Consider the following 19,413-nt stretch of genomic DNA (forward strand, 5'->3'; position numbering starts at 1 on the left):
CAGGCGCTGCTCAAGTATGCATTCGGTTCTTACTTTTTATTTTTGCACGGTTCTTTTATTCCTATTACTGGTGTAAGTAATTTATAAGTTAATATAATTTATAAATTTATATTATAAGTATGTAAACATCCCTTAAAAAAAAGCATGACAGGGAGAGTTGGATGGTGTCACCCCTCTAGCGGGTGTCACCTGGGTGCGGACCGCACCCCCCTAGCGACGCCACTGGTGGGGGTGCATGGCCGGGCAACGCTGTGTGCGTCTATGGGCACACACAGCCTGGCTCAGAAGTGTGCCCACATATGTGCCCCCACAAGTAGCTTGCTATGGGGTCACACACATAAGAGTAAGGCAGGGGACCCCAGAAGAGGAGGTAAGGGGCCAATCTTTGCAATAACATTGCACAGAGCATGTAAATATAAATCTCTATATTGTACATAAAAAAAAATAAAGGTTTACAATCAATTCAAGAAAGGTTGCTGAAGCCTGTATAGCTGCAAATGAAATTCAACGCAGATGTGCCATTGTATTTTATCTTTAAACATCAAATACATAGTGGAGCAAAGGCTGTGAGGCTTGGGGCAAAGCCAGACAGTGAAGAAAAAAAAAACAAAAAATGAAAGTACATGAAGCCATAATTACTTTTAGTTTTGTATATAGTAAAGAAGGGATTAACCTCTGAAAAGTTTTCACTGCTGACTGTCTGCACTATTTTTAGGGGTGTCCACAGAGCAAAGGTGAGGATAAGGGCCCATTCACATCACGCACAATATGGTAACGTGTGGTGAATGTGGCTGCTACCACAATGCACAGGTGCGCATGCTACATTCATTGGTGCACCATGGTGCCATTCCTTTCGAATGGCACCCCAACTCACCGTCACAGCACACCTATGCTGCAATGCAGTGCACCACAAAAAAGAATGCATGAAGAGGTTAAAACGTGTACTGAGAGAAATAAAGGTGATGCCATTGCCTAAATATACCAGTTGCTCAGTAGTCACTGGCTTCAGTAAATTTTGAGTTGCTGACCCCAAACAAGCATGCATATTACAGTCAGAGTAAAATCAGAACTCCGCATTTATTTACTTTGTCTGGTCTAATGCCTCAAAATATTGAAGCCAATGGATCAAAATGAAAGTAAGGCAATTAGCATTTTCCAAAAGGAGAGTTATTGCAGCTATTGGTTTCCTATAAAAAAATCCCACTAAAATGAATATGGATATAGGGTAATAAGGTTTCAGAAGGGATGATGAAAATCTTAAGCTGTTCCACTGCAGATGCATTTGCTGATCCTGGACAAACTCGCTAACACTGTGCCAAGAGCAATCATATGCAGTAACCTGCTGTCACGGAGGAGAAAACTAATCTTATCAAGTTTTAAGTGTCAGTGTAACACAATTTTGATTGGTTGCTATGGGTTACAACCCAGCACTGATCACTTTATTACCACCCAATTTGCTAAAGTGTCTTTATTGTGTACAGCATCTCGCTTTTATAAATGATAATTTTCTGTAAACGAACAGTTCTTTTAGTGGCAGAACACCCGCCATGTTATATGTAGGCAATAGGTAGCAAAAGTTCCAACTAATAATACAGAAAAAAACAAAAAGGGAAAAACAAGGCTCAATTAAAGCAGTACAAAGCAGAAACAGCATGCAGTAACCCATAGCAACCAAATACTATTTTGTAATAAGTTTAGAGAAGTTAGATAGAGGATTGCTAATTGGTTGCATTTGCACACTGCTGTGCTGCCTATACCCATCTTCCATTCACCTGCTGGAGCAAACTAGTACACCAGTGCTTCTAGGTTTAGGGTGAACATGGACCATTGCCCCTTCCATTCACGATGTAGCACTATGTTCCCGAGTTAACGATGGCTTGGACAAAGTGTTAACACGTGGGGCAGGATTAGAGTCCTGAGTACGTTTCGTTCCATGTGGAGTTTACACAATGCTCTTTCACTTCTCTCTCACAGGTGAACAGAGTGGTGTGGAAGTAAAGAGCAGATGAGTATAGGCAGCAGCAATTGACCAAACTTGTTGCTCTGCCTAGTATGGACAAAACACAGGTTTATGTTAATATCCAAAAGAGCTTTGTTAGCGATTCAGTACTTTAATAACAAATGTCATTAGAAACATATGTTGTGAAAATTAGTAAATTTTTATAAGAGCATAGGTTAATGCAGCTACCAATTAAGAACCCCATAAAACACAAAGTAAAATAGGCATGCAGATAGATGTAAAAATGATTGAAACAAGAAAGGGGACATGCATTAAAAACATTTTTTATTAAAGTGAAACATATAAAACATCAACCTGATGAAATAAACACAAATTGTCACATTAAATAAACGCGTAGGCCATGTTGTACATATAACACTTTGACAAGAAAATCATGCCTTGTGACATTGGACAGGGAATTATAAAGTGTTTAATTTTGCACATTTAGAAAAAGGCACACGTGAAATCGCAAATAAATTACTCCAAATTATATACAAACTAACTACTCTTCTCTAAGAAAATTTAGTGAATGTGCCAAATGATGTGTTTCATCAAAAACAACAAAACGTGGTAAGAATTATTTTTGGTATTTTGGTGTTGGTACAATGACTTCTTGTACTTAGCCATAGTAACTCAGCTATTCCACTAGCTTCATAGTCTAATCTTGTATTTCTACACACAGGCCACTTCGAGACTCTAAAACCAAATAAAACACTAAAAATGAAACAAAGCTCTGTTAATGTGAGTGGCAAAATTCAATAGACTGTTAATAAAAAAAATTAAAAAAACAACTTACGCTGTGAAAATAAATATAAAAGAACTGGTTTTCCAGCCCATCTTATCACAAGTTGTCTATGCTTTCAGATGCATCTTAGAAGGTTGATGTCATTAGGCTTCTCCCCTTAAATGGTTAAGTCCCCTCATATCTGATATTTCAGTTCTTGATATATAGCTAAACAGTTAAATCTGTTCTGATCTGAAAGCTTTTTTTTATTATTTATCTTCACAATGGAACCTCCAATGCCACTTACTAGACCGCACAATGTTTCTGTTTAGACTTTAGGTTTGCTTTAACATTTAAAACTATATTCAATTTTTCAAAAGCAATCAGAAGCTAGAGAAAAATTGCTAAAAGCAATGACAATGTCCACAGCATAGTATAAACGCTTTGTATGTAACAAAGTTTGGTTGCCTTAATTGCAGTATGCACAGGCAACACTTTCATACACCATCCACCGCCATTCTTCCATATCAATGTACGCCCACAGAAAATTTAAAGACAGAGTGATGCTTTGCATTCACTTACTTTTAGAACATCTTCTAGGTGTGTAATTTCCTGGTACAGCTCTTGGTACACCTCACACTGGTCCTTACAAGGTTCAAGAGTCAGGAGCAGTCCCTGCAAAGATTCGTCCAAACTTCCATCCAAAAAGGATCTATTGGCTTCAGATTCACAATACGTGGAGCATTCAGCCTGGAGTCTCTCTGGGACGGCAGGTATTTCAGTTGATGTAAGCCTTTTTACCAGCTGCTTAGTAATATTGCCTTCAGTGTCCAATTCCACAGGCTTAAGCTCAGAAGACTCATCAGAATCTTGCAAAATTGACACAGACACATTTGAATTAATAAATATGCTATCGTCTACTTTGAGAGGAGGGCTTTGGCAAGCAGAGAAGTCCAATTTATCTCCTGCTAAGGTTTCCTCACTTTCAGTAACATTCTCTGCATGGGACTGAGAGTCTTGAGATTGACTGCTTGAGTCTCCAGAAGACCTGGCACTCAAACTGTCTTTCACAGGTGCCTTTGATGATGGTTCACTGAGGTTATGTTCTGGTGGGGTTACCGTGATTTCTGGATTGGAGTAACCCAACGAGGAAGAGGGAGTGGATCTAGGTGGAGTAATATCGCCGTTGGGCAAGTCGTCAAAGCTTAAAGAGAGTGCCCTCTTTTCAATAGATTCTACTCCACTATCAAAGACGTCATCCTGCAAATTCGACTGGAAACAAAGAATATACAGTTAAAATATACCAGGTCACAATAGTTTTTGCTGCATAACCACAGCCATAAATAACACAGAAGAAATTATTCTTCATAAAAAAAGCAATAAAATTGCAACAGAACTACTATGAAATTTATGTAAACAAAATGTTTTACTAGTTCCAGAAATGAAAGTTTCCAAACCATAAAAGACACATTTTTATTGCTCAAAAATTTAAATTATCAATCACCTCAATGAAGAATTTATTTTAAAAATGTTATTAATTCATTTTACATATTTATCTACTGAGCCAAATGAGAGGGGATCAAAAAAATCTGGAAAAAGTAAATTTCTCAAAGAATACATTCAAATTTGAACATAGAAATGGAATATGAAAGAAAAAACAGTCAATCTTATTGACTGTGGTAAATTCAAAATAGCAGAAATCACACTTGAAAAGAGTAACATGACAGAATTTAAATACCTTTTGCAACAATTCGATTTTAGACAAACAGAACATTGTGAGACAGGACAGTGATCCATCAACTATCTTGCTTTAAGTTATGTAGGTGCTTTAGGGTGCCAGCAGCCCAATGCAGTGCATTAAAACATGGAACATTTGACACAGAAAATAAAATGTACATTTAACAGTAAGCATGCATGCCCTCAATTTTCACCTGTTGATATCATTTATTCTAATCTTAAAGTTCATCTGTGCACAGCCTATAGATATCAAATTAAATAAAAGAGCTTTAAACAAGCTAACCTTGACATTTCTAGCTACATGTACATGTATTGTGATGTAATTAAATCCCCAAAATTGCAGGCTGCTACGATTCTAGTGGAATGGAAGGTAATATGGAAAAAGATTTCAGAGCTTCTGTTGTGAACTTGAGTTCCTCCAAAATTTCTATAGCTATAGAGGTGAATGAGGGCTTATGTTTTTTTGTTTTTTTTTTTTAGCAGCTTTTACTGCTGATTTAGAATAGATAAATACTTGTGCATAGGCTGTGCACAGGTTAACTTTAATCTTAAGCCTTGTACACGCTACTAGTTTTTTTTTTCATTCAACTCAGCAGGTTGAATGAAAAAAAAACTGACAGCTCAGGTCGGAGCCCGTGTACCAACAATCCAATGTTAGTCCAAGATCTCCGCTGCTGTTCTATTGTGTTTTGACAGGGGGGGGGGGGGGCAGCCCCCCGCCAGAACTCTCTGGCCAGCGCTCTCAGCCTTAGGCTGAAAGTGCCGATCGGCAGACTTTTTTCGGTCATGACCCTGTCCGACCGGCTGCTGTACACACAGGCCGAATGTCGGACGGTTTCTATTAAACCAGCCACTGCTGCCCGACATTCGGCCTGTGTGTACTAGGCTAACTTAACCTGTCACCCAACCCCTATCCTAACATTAAAAAAACTTTGCATTAAACATCTAAAATTAACCCACTAATACCTAAACGAACACCTAAAAAGATCTCTTATTACCTCAAAAGATTTCTGTCTCAGAGACACAGCACATAAGAGGAGATCTCTTAAAATCAAATGACAATTCCCCTCAGACCACTGTCACTAGAACAGTTTTCTCCATTGTAAGATTTATTCTCACTTCCTGTTTCTGGAACCACTCAAAAATGTTGAATTTCTTATCACTTTCTTTCCCAGAGACATTGGTCCCCAGGACAAAAAGGAAAGGATGAATATCCCTATCTAAAAATCAGATAGAAAGAAAAATGGTTTAAAAAGTGCAGGAATAAGGTCATGAATCGTTCGCTATTTGAGCTTCATAGTGCTGAAGCTAAATTGGATTTGTCAAGCCCACTGGCTCCAGGTTAGCAAGCTCTCAAAAGCCAGGGAACCCAAAGGTTGCCCTAGATGGAGTCTGAAAGTAAAAAAATATAATAAAAGTGCAACATCAATGCCCAATTTTGAATTCTCAAACACTTAGAATGGTTGAAAATCTTCCAGATTGGTAGCTTCAATAGCTGGCAATATCAGCGTACATCATCAATGATATTACCAGCTCTTAAAGGAATTACCAGCTGTTTTGGAAGAAATCTAAATTCAAATAGGAATCTTTATTTTTACCACATGACTATCCTTTCCAAATATCATTCAACTGAGAACTTTTTTTCTAATTAAGTATCCTTATACTGGTTAGATGTGTCATTTGAGCATCATGTGCCTAGATACCCCCATTGGCAAAAAGAAAAATGTGACCATATTCTTTTTGGTATAAGAAATACTATAAGAGCATGTACATGCTTACAACATTTAGCCAAGGTAGGCTATATATGCAGAGTAAGATTATTTGGGTGTTAAAAACTACAGTCCTGCTGGGCCATAGGCCTGAAGTTGCAATTGTCTGTAATAATAACCTTGGTTCATGGAAAAAAAAAAACAAAAAAAAAACCCCACAACATTGGTTCACGGAAGCCAATCAGATTAATGCCTTCAGGCTCCAATTGTTATTCTTCACTTCAATCTTAAATCTATTTAGTTGCTATGGGGAAGCAATTGTTATTTCAAACACTTTAATAAGTGAAGCTACACTAAATGAATTTTCCTCATCTGCTCAAGGATATACCAACAATGACATTTCTGGCTTTATCGGTAAAGAAAAAAAAATATAGCATCCATGAAGCATGACATTACCAGTAAGATGAATAAAAGATGAAATGCATGCATGGAAAGTCAACCAAAACTCAAAGAACACACAGATCCGCCTGATTGTAACTCACATAGCGCTCTCTGCCTGATCTAGGCCTCAGCCTGAGAGAGGGCAGGTCACTAAAAGAGCGACTGCGTCGGAGCTTGTCAAAGAAAGTCTCCTGCAGCGCATCCATAATTGACGCTCGCAGCCTGTCTTGTGGTGGGTTCAGCCATTTCTTCAGTGGGTTGAAAGCAAATGGAACGTTAGTAAACAAACAATGTAACTATTTGGTTTTTAGAACAGCTTTTCAAAAAAAAAAAAAAAAAATAGGCTAAACATCTGTTGCAAAAATCCTAAATATTTTTCTGAACCACCATTTCAAAGTTTGCAGAGTCAAAAGAAAAGTTAATCTCGCCAACCCTCCAAGTGCTCCCCCCTCCTATGCTGGAATCAAGTGCTGGCACAGAGTCCATCACTCCTTGACATGATTCATTATAATCCAAAAGAATGGCAGTACACCAATGTCTTCATCGGCAAAACTTTAATCAGCCAACGAGCTTTAGCCTATCCTGCTCTCAGCACAACCACTCTGACATGTTTCACCCAGTGGGCTTAATCCCCTATGGTCATTAATGTCATCATTGGTGACCTCATTGGTGTGCTGCTTTTTCATGATTTTAAAGCAGTGTTTCTCAACTCCAGTCCTCAAGGCACCCCAACAGTTTATGTTTTCAGGATTTTGCTCAGATGAAACAGCTGTGGTAATTACTAAGGCAATGAAACTGATCAAATCACTTGTGCAAAATAATGAAAAGCCGGAAAACATGACCTGTTGAGACGCCTTGAGGACTGGAGTTGAGAAACACTGCTTTAAAGGATAAGTCCAACAAGTATCCAAACGCTGAATAAATGATGTCCTAACAGTTTAGCCTACTTCTAAAAAGAAGGTAACAAACCATTTGGCTTAATGTCTTGCACTGGCCCTAGCAATTTGAAGCAGAAAGTTTTGATCATCCCGTGCTTTCTGAGTTCTTTAGTAAAACTTTATTTGGGGTTAGAGTCAAGCTTTTATTTGGTCTCTAGCTTAAAAAGAAACACTATAGCAAAGAAGGTCAGCCCAATAGATACAATAAAACATTAGTAGACCTTGGAGTAAAATATGAGGTCTGGTTATTAGGTCCTCTGTACTACTTCTCATAACTGTAAAGAGAAAAGATTATATACTTACCTTACCCCCATCTGCTGCATTAAAGAATATGACATCACTATCCTTTCATGAGATCCTAGGGAACGCAGAGCAGTCCAAATCGTGTAAAAAAAAAAAAAAAAAAAACACTAGTCCACTGCTACTCCTTTTGTGAGAGTCGGACTGTGCTGTATTCCAAAGAATCTCACTAGAGGGAGCATACCATCATCCTAGGTGCTGTGGTCAGAAGTTGGGGTAAAGGAAGCATATAGTGTAATCTAACTTCTTCCTTACAGGTACATTTATGTATTATCATGAAATTATATTTACATGGAGAAGGAACCTGGACCCAATTTTTCTGCAAGGTCCATTTTAATAGAATACATTTTCTGCAGTACAAGGTAAAAGTTTTTATCAACATCTCATTGTAGCTGCTACAGTGGGGCAGTACATGGATGCTGGCTATATATGTGGTAGTATTCAGGCAATGTAAAACACTCACACAAATGACCAAAATGATTAGGGCAACCTATTTCCAACAGCTGGTTGAAATTTCCTGAAAATTACCATAGACCAGCATTAGGATGTCTAAACATGGCAATTTCTCAATTAACTTCAACCACCGGGTAAGCACATGTGACCACATATAATCGTCAGAAACTAAGCAATTTATCACCATTAAGTTCAACATACAATCAGAACTTTGTCAATTGTAAAGTCTGGGCAATAAACTGACATGTTTAAAACTGTTTATTGGAAGATCAGATTGATAATGTACAAACACTATTGTCATTTCATAGAAAGAAAAAACTTAATTCTAAATTTGATCTTTAACAAATTTCCACACACATTGGCCAGCTTTGGACTGGCATTTTAGAGAAGTAAACAGAACTGAACTTTCATAGATACAAACAAGAACTCTATAGAGTTTTTGATAATGGAGTAACTTACAAAGAAGGAATGGTCTTTAAATGTAGGGGTCTCTGGTGTGCCTTGGCTGTATATGGAGACTCTCCGCTGAACAGCAGATGCTTTGTTTACATTGCCTGTAGAAGGTGTCAGGTCTTCTGTATCGAATGGGCTGGAAGGCAAATAAAAAAAAGAAAAGGTTTTAGCATTTCTATGTATTCTTATATTATTTAACTAGCATTACCAATCAAACACATTGATAGAATGCAAAATGAACTCCTATATTTAGGAACTAGTAGAACCTCCTAATTGGCAAAATCTTCAAACATTTTTTGTAGTTTCTGATCAAACTAGAGCAGTGGCTCAAATACATTTTTTGGGATGTCATTAATTGCATTTCAGAGCACTTTAATAGAACTGAATTACTCACTCTCGCTAATTTGATACAGGCTACTTATAAGTTCCATAGAACTACCCAAACTATTTCCCATAGACAAAAGGGACAAAGTGTAAACTTTTTGAAACAGGTGTGCAGTCTTATGGTTGGAGAAACCAAACCACTTAACACCAAAGAGAAAACCCCACCTTAACCATAAAGCATGGTGCAAAGAATATAAAAGAGTAGGGCTACTTTACTGTCTGGGGACCTGTACAGCTTATGATCACTGAGGGACCATAAAATTCCAATGTTCACTGGGAGAACTTTGAAGCACTGTGTCAGGACTTTGATATAAAACAAAGAAAACAAATTGGGTCTTGCAATGTGGTAGGATCCTAAATACAGAAGCAGTTCCTCAATAGAGGAGCTCAGAAGAAAAGTTATTTTAAAATTAGTTTAAACTTTGGTAACAGCTCATCAACACTCAATTTCTTCAGTATTTTTTGTGGTAGATTTTTAAATATACTTGCAGATTCTTTGCTGAACCTTTCACTCCAAGGCACCCAAATCGACAGGTTAACTTTAGAAGCTGGCCCCCACAGCTGAATATACCAAGCTTCCTGTCACTCCCCCATGGCTCAATTTACCTGCCGGTATGTATAAAAAGCCCAATGTAGGCTCCTAGTTTTCCAGGACATTTCTAACAAAAAAAGCAACACCTGTTTTCCTGCAAACATCTCACCCTAATGGTTTATATGAACCTGTGGTCGCCGAGTGCACACAAATATGCGGCCTCTCTTCGGCCAGGCCTTGGCACCGAGCAGCTGCATATTTGTTTGCAAATGTGCCAATAGTGTCGAGAGTGTATGCGTGCGCGCTCCCAACACAGTGACCTGCGGCTAATGGAAACCTCCCGATTGCAAGCAGCAAGTTTTCCCGATTACGTGACTGCTGTGATAGCAAATCATGGTGGTCACATGGCCATAAGCCCCCACCCCACAGCATTCTAAAGCCCTTAAAGGGCCGACAGGAGCCAGCGCAAAGGGGTTAATGTGGAGAGCGATTAGAACTCTCGTTGCGTTTTTCCCCCTGTATTTGTCTTGTTCACAGCTATCAAGCGTGAAAGAAAATCACAAATTTTGGTTTGACACCAGAACAGTAATGGAGGTGACATCTTTTAATGGGGACACTAGTTCTGGTGAAACCTCGGGATTCCCTCACTTCCTGTTTTGGCTAGGAGACAGGAAGTGAGGGGAAATCTTAACAATAGGAAACAAATGGCAAGAAAAAGAAAAAATCTGACAGGGATAGAACTCTTCCTTCTCTATCAAAAATGAAATAAAAATGTTCTACTTTTAAGTGGTTGAAAACCCTCTACATATGTCCAGTGAAGTCACTAGAAATCAGGTAATACAAAAAGATGGGGAAAAAAAATCTTCCTACATAAGTTGTACCTGTTTATCTGCAGCTCTCTTCTCCACAGCCTTCCAAAACACACATTTTACATTACTATGGCAACTTGATGAAGTTCATTGAAGCCTCATTACAATAGACTTTATATGGGACCCATCTATAATTATTGTACCTGTTACTTTGTTTGATCTTACCACGGTCTCAGTGCTAACTACCTATTGAGTCAAAGCTGCAATGAGCCTGTCAGTTTACCAGTGGAACAGCTAGTATTGAATGTGCTCCTTTTTGGTGATGTACAATGTTTTTCTCATCCAGTTTAGATGAGTGTTCTTGAAGCAGTCTTTACTATGCTTCCTGTTTTTGGCTACAACTTATGCCTTTCACCCTAGCGCCTGATTTCAGTTGGTACATTTTACACAGCATCTCTCAGCTCTGACAAGCAGGGGGTAGGGATGTGAAGTCTCATACTGCAGAGCTCAGTGCGGAGAGCTTTGAGCCCTAATTGGAGGGAAGGGACACATCCCCTCTTTACAGTACAGGAGGAACATGCACAGCTGTGGCTGTCAATTACAGTCTGTGTGCTGAAGCTCTCTTCCCCCCGTCATCAATTATCTCTTGGAGTCAGGAAAAGCTATCAGAAGGGACTCATGCAGATAACAGAGGCACAAGGCAACAGAGAGAAATCACACTTAGAGCCCTGGGGTGCGGGCCACGTTAGCAGTAAAGCGCCGCTAGTTTTAGCGGCGCATTACCGCTGTTATAGCTGTGCTTTTCAGCCACTAGCGGGGTGCTTTTAGCCCCGCTAGCGGCCGAGGAAAGGGTTAAAACCACCCACAAAGCACCGCTGCCAAAGCACTTTTTGGCAGTGCTGCCCATTGATTTCAACGGCAGGGGTGGCTTAGGAGCGGTATATACACTGCTCCCGCACCGCCCCATAGATGCTGCTTGCAGGACTTTTTTTTTTGTCCTGCAAGCGCACCGCCCCAATGTGAAAGCACTCGGGTTTTCACACTGGGGAGGCTTGAGAGGCGCTTTTTTAGCGCTAAAATGCCTAAAAAGCACCTTCAGCGTGAAAGGGGTCTTAGTGCTTTGCATAAAAGACAAGTACACAGTACAGAAGGAAATGCTTTATTCATATAGCATGCCTGACCTAAGTATGTAGCCCCATCATCATTTCCGTTTAAAGAACACCTCTGCATCATCATTTTTAAAGTATAACTAAAGGCAAAACCTTTTCTTTTAGTTTTGAATAGTGAAGAGGGATTAGAACACCTGTCAGTTTTTATTGCTGTCTGTGCCCCCCCATTAGGGAGATTCACCCTCTCTATTTGTCCTGTTTACCATTATCATTGAAAGTGAAAAAAAAATCCCACATTTTGGGTTGTTCCCAGAAAAGTAATAGAGGGGACATTTTCCAATGGGGACACTAGTTCTGGTGACTTGGGGGTCCCCAGAGGAATTCCCTTAATATGCAGAGTTTTCCTATCACTTCCTGTTTGGCTGTGGGACATGAAGTGAAGGGAAATCCCTGCAACGGGACACAGATGGCGAAAAAAAGATCTGACAGGGGTTATAACCCTCCCTTACTCTATCCCAAGATGAAAAAAAAAAAAAAAGGTTTTGCATATAGTTCTACTTTAACCCACAAGTCAAAATTACTTTGCCATACAAATATATGGATAATTGTTGCACCAGGCTGGGAAGATTTTAACACTGGTCTTAAGAATATGACATTACGGGGGTCAAGGAAGCCATGCCCTTAACTAATCACTTTTAGACTGCTCATAGGCGAATTGTTTTCTGCCTGGGGTAACCAAGCACAACTAGGAATAAATGACAACCTGGTGCCTGGGTCAGTGTTGCTTACCACCAAGTCACTTCAAGGTTAAGCTTTATTGTGCCAAGGTCATTTATGTCAACAGCAACAGCTTGAGGACGTGCAGCAAATAAATCCTTCGTTTCACAGGTAACACTTCCCACCAGGATATGAGTGGCTATTCCTTTAAGCTCTGTCACCTAAGGAAAAAAATACATTTATAAAAACAGTTCCGCTATAAAAAAAACGCACAAATTTGCAAGATGGTGCACCAACTGACAGACTGATACCTTTATTGATATTAAACTGTTAATCAGCGGAAGAAAAAACATTTCCTCTCCGTCCCAGCTCTGTTTGCCATTAACCTCAATTTTGCCTTTTAGTTTCCATCTCTGACGCCCATATCTCATGAATATCTGAAAACAAGAGGGGTTTTTAGAATTATTTTGTTAACTGTAGACAGAAAGACTTCTCTGAAAAAGAATGAAAGAAATGCAATACAAAGAGCTAAAGTTTGAATTTATAGGAAAAAATGTCGCCGGCTAAAAACCACTTTGGAATATTTGGAAAACAGATGAGATTTCATGTGTTTGTTCCACGGAAGAGCATGCTCAGCATTATCGCATCAGCGCTCCTATTTTATTTGCACAGGTATACGTTTCTCACATCACTGAAATGCCCAAAATATTCTTTTAAACACCTATTTCATGTAACATAACCAGTACAAAACAATGGTTATACAGAATTTGGAGCCTTTCATTGCAAATTATGAGCAAATGCGTCTTCATATTCATATATAACAGTACTAACAATTATCAGCACAAACTAAAAGTTAAATAACAAGCAAGAGTACCACTTGACAACCAGCGATGTACCCGTACGTCACTAGACTTCAAGTGGTCGTACCGGGATGATGCCTGCAGCTGCAATTTGTTTTACAGTCAGTGATCGTCTCTCTTATAAAAGCAATTCTAGCAGCTAACTAGCTGCTTGAATACTTTTTTTTAACAAGCAGCAGGAGGGGGAACCCCCCCACCTTCTGCAGCTTTACCAGGATCTCCTGTCTCACTGGGGATCCTGACCAACCAGCCGGTGCAAGCCAAAGAAAGACTGGAACCGCTTTGTTTGGGTCTCGGTGGTAACCCCGGATGAGATGACCTGACATAACTTCCGGTTTACCCAGCTGTGCCATTTTTAAAAGTTAAATGCATTCGAACAGACCAATCCTGGTATGATCAAATGCTTTTAAGGGCAGAGGGGGATTGGGATCTTATAGACCCCATATCTCGCCATAAAGAGTACCTGTGGATGTTTACCTTCCTTGTGACAGCAAAAAAATATTAAAGCGACAGTGTAAAAATAAAAATAAATACCAAAAAAAAAAAAGTTTTTAAAGTGTCCCTGTCACCCTGCGCTCGCATGAGTCGCTGCCGCATGCACACAGACAGCGATCGTTCCACACATTTGAGGTATCACTGCGAACGTCAGATCATGGGCCGTAATTTTAGCACCAGGCTTCCTCTGTAAATCTAAAGGTAGCCTGTAAAGGCTTTTAAAGTGTCGCCTATGGATATTAAAATTGACGTAGTTTGTCACCGTGCATGCGCAATTTTAAAACCCAACATGTTTGGTGTCTATTTACTCCGCACATCGCTTTTTATATCTTAGTATGTAGTGTGTTTTTTTGCATTAAAAAAGTCTATGTTTTCCAAACAAATTGCATTTGAAAAACCACTGTGCAAATACTTTGCGACTTAAAAAAATTGCAAACCCACCATTTTATTCTTTAGGGCCTCTTCTTTTAAAAAAAAAAAATACATGTTTGGGGGTTCTAACTAATTTTTTGTAAACAAAAGCATAAGAAAAAGGCCTGGAGCTAAATTGGTTAAACAGTGTTTCTTATCAAGTGTTTGTAGACTTCAGTTTACAATTATAAGGCATGTGTCTCTCTCTACTGGAGACTAGAGGGAAAAGCAACTAGAGCATCTTTTTGGACTAAAGCCACAAAAAAAAAAACAAAGTCAAGTGGCTCTTGAACAATACAAATACCTGTGGTCTCTTTATTTCTAGGATAGACGAGAACCCTAGAAGTCTGGCAATGTGGACCTGTAACACCTGACAGCTTAACAATTGTTGACCACTTATACACCTACTGAGCAAAGATAAGCAGGAAATGCTTCGTGTCCAGAACATGAAAGGTATGTACAGTATAAGGAGAATGAAGAGACCTTCCATGGGCTTGCTTATTCAGATTTTCAAGGTAGCTATAAACATTACAAGATGGCGGGATTGTCCTTGTGGGATTTGGATGCATTGGGGGATGGTTTTTATATCTATAGGTACAGGAAGACTATAGTAGACCCTCCTGGCCAACTATTTTATCTATGGTCAGTTTTCTCTTTTCACAGAAACATCAGAAAACAACCAGGTTCCAGGTACAAATAATACAGAACAAAACTTTTAATATATACCCACTTGCCGACTGTGCTCTGTACATATATTGCGACAGTGCGTGTCGGCTGTGCATTATTACGTATATCCACTTGACCTCCAGAAGATTTACCCCCTTCATGACCAGGCCATTTTTTGCTATACAGCACTGCATTGCTTTAACTGAAAATTGCCCGGTCATGCAACACTGTACATGTATTAAACGTATGGCCTTTTTTCCCCAAAAATAGAAATTTCTTTTGATGGTATTTAATTACCTCTGCGTTTTTTTAATTTTTTGCCTTATAAACAAAAAAAAGACAATATAAAAAAATATTTATTTATTTTATAAATTTAAATAAAACATTATATATATATATACTGTATATATATATATATATATATATATATATATATATATATATATATATATATATATATATATATATATATAATTTTTTTTTTAAATCTAATTTTTCATAAATTTAGGCCAACATGAATGCTGCTACATATTTTTGGTAAAGACAATCCGCATAAGCACATATTAATTGGTTTTCTCAAAAGTTATAGCGTCTACATACTATGGCATATACAGTATCTCACACCCCTCACATTTTTGTAAATATTTTATTATATCTTTTCATGTGACAACACTGAAAAAAATGACACACTTTGCTACATGTAAAGTAGTGAGTGTACAGCTTGTATAACAGCGTAAAACTGCTGTACCCCCAAAATAATTCAACACACAGCCATTATTTTATTATTAAAAAAAAGTCCAAATTGGGCCCAATTAACCATTTTCCCTCCCCGGTATCATGCGACTCGTTAGTGTTACAAGGTCTCAGGTGTGAATGGGGAGCAGGTGTGTTAAATTTGGTGTTATCGCTCTCACTCTCTCATACTGGTCACTGGAAGCTCAACATGGCACCTCATGGCAAAGAACTCACTGAGGATCTGAAAAAAAGAATTGTTGCTCTACATAAAGATGACCTAGGCTATAAGAAGATTGCCAAGACCCTGAAACTGAGCTGCAGCACGGTGGCCAAGACCATGCAGTGGTTTAACAGGACAGGTTCCACTCAGAACAGGCCTCGCCATGGTCGACCAAAGAAGTTGAGTGCACATGCTCAGTGTCATATCCAGGGGTTGTCTTTGGGAAATATACGTATGAGTGCTGCCAGCATTGCTGCAGAGGTTGAAGGGGTGGGGGGGTCAGCCTGTCAGTGCTTAGACCATACGCCGCGCACTGCATTAAATTAGTCTACATGGCCGTCTTCCCAGAAGGAAGCTTCTTCTAAAGATAATGTACAAGAATCCCTGCAAACAGTTTTCTGAAGTCAAGCAGACTAAGGACATGGATTACTGGAACCATGTTCTGTGGTCTGATGAGACCAGGTGCGGAATACAAAGACAAGTATGTCTTGCCTACAGTCAAGCATGGTGGTGGGAGTGTCATGGTCTGGGGCTGCATGAGTGCTGCACTGGGGAGTTACAGTTCATTGAGGGAACCATGAATGCGAATATGTACTGTGACATACTGAAGCAGAGCATGATCCCGTCCTTTCAGAGACTGGGCTGTAGGGCAGTATTCCATCATGATAACACACCTCCAAGATGACACTGCCTTGCTAAAGAAGCTGAGGGTAAAGGTGATGGACTGGCCAAACATGTCTCCAGACCTAAACCCTATTGAGCATCTATGGGGCATTCTCAAACGGAAGGTGGAGGAGCACAAGGTCTCTAACATCCACCAGCTCCGTGATGTCGTCGTGGAGGAGGGGAAGAGGACTCCAGTGACAACCTGTGAAGCTCTGGTAAACTCCATGCCCAAGATTGTTAAGGCAGTGCTGGAAAATAATGGTGGCCTCACGTTTGTAGCCAGCAGTTTAGACATTAATGGCTGTGTGCAGAATTATTTTGAGGGGATAGAAAATTTACACTGTTATACAAGCTGTACACTCACTACTTTACATTGTAGGAAAGTGTTTCTTCAGTGTTGTCACATGAAAAGATATAATAAAACATTTACAAAAATGTAAGGGGTGTACTCACTTATGTGAGATACTGTATACTGGAATTTTGAATTTTTTTTTATACTAGTAATGGCAGCGATCAGCGACTTATAGCAGGAGTGCGATATTGCAGCAGACAATCTGACACTGACACTTTTGACCCTTTGTGGGAACCAGTGACACTAATACAGTGAACAGTGCTAAAAATATGCACTGTCACTATACTAATGAAACTGGCTATATAAAATTTTGTTTGCATGACCGCGCAATTTTTAGTTAAGATAGCACAAAAAATGGCCTGGTAATGAAGGGGTAAATCCTTCCGGAGCCAAAGTAGATACCAGTGCAAAAAATAAAAACAAATGCAGCCGCCTCATCTAAGGATTGGTAACCCGAAATATATTACAGTTTTGGCTTTAATACCGCTTTAAAGAAAAAAAAATCTAAATTATGTTTGTTATAGACAGCTAAAATAATTTTTTTGTAAGATAATGCAGGTTTTAAGTCCTAGCATAAACATGTTCCCACCTCATATTGGTCTCCTGGACATAAACGGGCAAAGCCAGCTAGACCTGTAGATGAAAAATATCATGTTAATACTCCAAAAATGCAAGTTTGCAGACATAAAGAAAGGATAGATACTAGTGTGCCACGAATAACTTATGCACAGGAAATCTTCCTGAATTTATTTAGTTTCCATACTGGGTGAATTACCAAAGTAAAAAGAATACAGTACAAAGTAAGCACATTTTGATTGGAAAGGTTTTTGACTAACGTGAGACACCTTTTAATGAAAATATGAGCCGCAATGTCCTGCCTATATAAGTGTGAACTTGGGCTAAACTGTAGTTTAAAAAATTCAATTCAAGTATATATTCTTAATTCAAAATAGTGCCTTCTATTGCTCTCAGCCTTCTCCAAATTCCTTTTTTTAAAGTTGTAATCTGACTCTCTGTGAGAACGCTCGTGGTCCCACTGTATGTAGGAACACCGTCTCTTGTTAGCTCCAGAGATGGACTAGAGACTATGGTATTTGTAGTGTGCATAAAGCAGCGCATCTCAAGTGAGGGAGAGGCTTGGGATCTTACAGAGGACTTTAGAAGGAGTCCAAAAAACACGGTAAGAAACTATGAGAAATTAGATTACAAAGCCGTCAAGTAGTGGATGTGTATAGATTATTTTTTGGAAAATAAGGATATTGTTTACGTGTTACTTTAATTACACATGAACACTAGGTGGCAGGAGTGGCTGATAATGATAAAATAAAAGGATACATAATATCAACAAACTCTAAAAATAATAATTTACACCCACAAAAAAACACCATATAATGCAGCTAAGAGTGAAAAAATATACATAATCAATAGGAACAAATAAATGTGAAAAACATGGAAAAATATTGTAGAGCTGCACATCTCCCAGCTTAAAAAAGCCAAACATGTAAAAGGAAATGTGAAGACTAGACTGCGTTCATACAAATACAGGTATTTTTCAATAAACAATAAAGCAAATTTGTAATAACAGAACAGTCCAAATCAAGTGCTCAGGACAAATAGAAACATCCAAGGATGATGAAAAAAAAAAAAAAAAAAAAAAGTGTTGAAAAAGGGAGAGTGATACCCAGGAAAGAATACCGAAGAGAAAAACACACTGCACATGCACAACCTCTTTTCTCAAAGAAGGTCAAAGATCACTTAGGGCATCTCCAACGGGTGTTTCCACATACACAGCTATCATGTATTGATCCACCAGCGATATACTAAATGCCACCACCTGCTATAAGGTGCTACCTCACCTCACTCGCAAAGATAAGATGTGAAGGAACCTCTTAGTGTAGTAAATTCAAATTTTATTAAAAATCCATTAAAAATGCACTTACATCAACAATAATATACTCAGGCATAGAAATGAAAACTTAGAGTGGTTTGCACTCCAACGACCGGAAATGATGTGTCCTGGAAGCCCCGCCCAATGAGTTTCATCAGCAACGTCTGACATCATCAGGGGTCACATCACCTCTCCCCATTTTCATCACCTTTGGATGTATTTATTTGCACTGAGCATTTGATTAGGACTTTTTTTTTTTAAAGTTGTTACACATTTGCTTTATTGTTTATTGAATATCATCTTGCAATGCCAAGCTGCTGCTAATAAAGCAAACAGAATATTGGCATGCATTAAAAAGGAGATCAACTCCAGAGATAAAACGATAATTCTCCCACTCTACAAGACTCTGGTCCGGCTGCACCTAGAGTATGCTGTCCAGTTCTGGGCACCAGTCCTCAGGAAGGATGTACTGGAAATGGAGCGAGTACAAAGAAGGGCAACAAAGCTAACAAAGGGTCTGGAGAATCTTAGTTATGAAGAAAGGTTGTGAGCACTGAACTTATTCTCTCTGGAGAAGAGACGCTTGAGAGGGGATATGATTTCAATATACAAATACCGTACTGGTGACCCTACAATAGAAATAAAACTTTTTCGCAGAAAAAGTTAATTAAAATTAGAAGAAAAGAGGTTTAACCTTAAACTACGTAGAGGGTTTTTTACTGTAAGAGCGTTAAGGATGTGGAATTCCCTTCCACAGGCGGTGGTCTCAGCAGAGAGCATCGATAGCTTCAAGAAACTATTAGATAAGCACCTGA

At 38.9% G+C, this 19,413-nt stretch overlaps 1 protein-coding gene across 4 annotated transcripts in view; it reads right to left on the reverse strand.

Moving 5' to 3' along the window:
• Positions 1-19,413, reverse strand: part of RIPOR2 (RHO family interacting cell polarization regulator 2) — a 233,411-nt gene that overhangs the window by 86,333 nt on the left and 127,665 nt on the right. For 3 of the 4 annotated variants that reach the window (XM_073631170.1, XM_073631167.1, XM_073631168.1), the window contains exons 9-14: positions 17,300-17,343; positions 12,617-12,742; positions 12,378-12,526; positions 8,761-8,890; positions 6,712-6,858; positions 3,306-3,995 (exon numbers count right to left, since the gene is read on the reverse strand). In XM_073631170.1, coding sequence (XP_073487271.1) covers positions 3,306-3,995; positions 6,712-6,858; positions 8,761-8,890; positions 12,378-12,526; positions 12,617-12,742; positions 17,300-17,343 — 1,286 coding nt within the window. The remainder of the gene's footprint in view (positions 1-3,305; positions 3,996-6,711; positions 6,859-8,760; positions 8,891-12,377; positions 12,527-12,616; positions 12,743-17,299; positions 17,344-19,413) is intronic. The other variant, XM_073631169.1, reaches the window with a different exon arrangement.

Source organism: Aquarana catesbeiana, linkage group LG05, assembly GCF_042186555.1.
Source record: "Aquarana catesbeiana isolate 2022-GZ linkage group LG05, ASM4218655v1, whole genome shotgun sequence".
Taxonomy (NCBI): domain Eukaryota; kingdom Metazoa; phylum Chordata; class Amphibia; order Anura; family Ranidae; genus Aquarana; species Aquarana catesbeiana.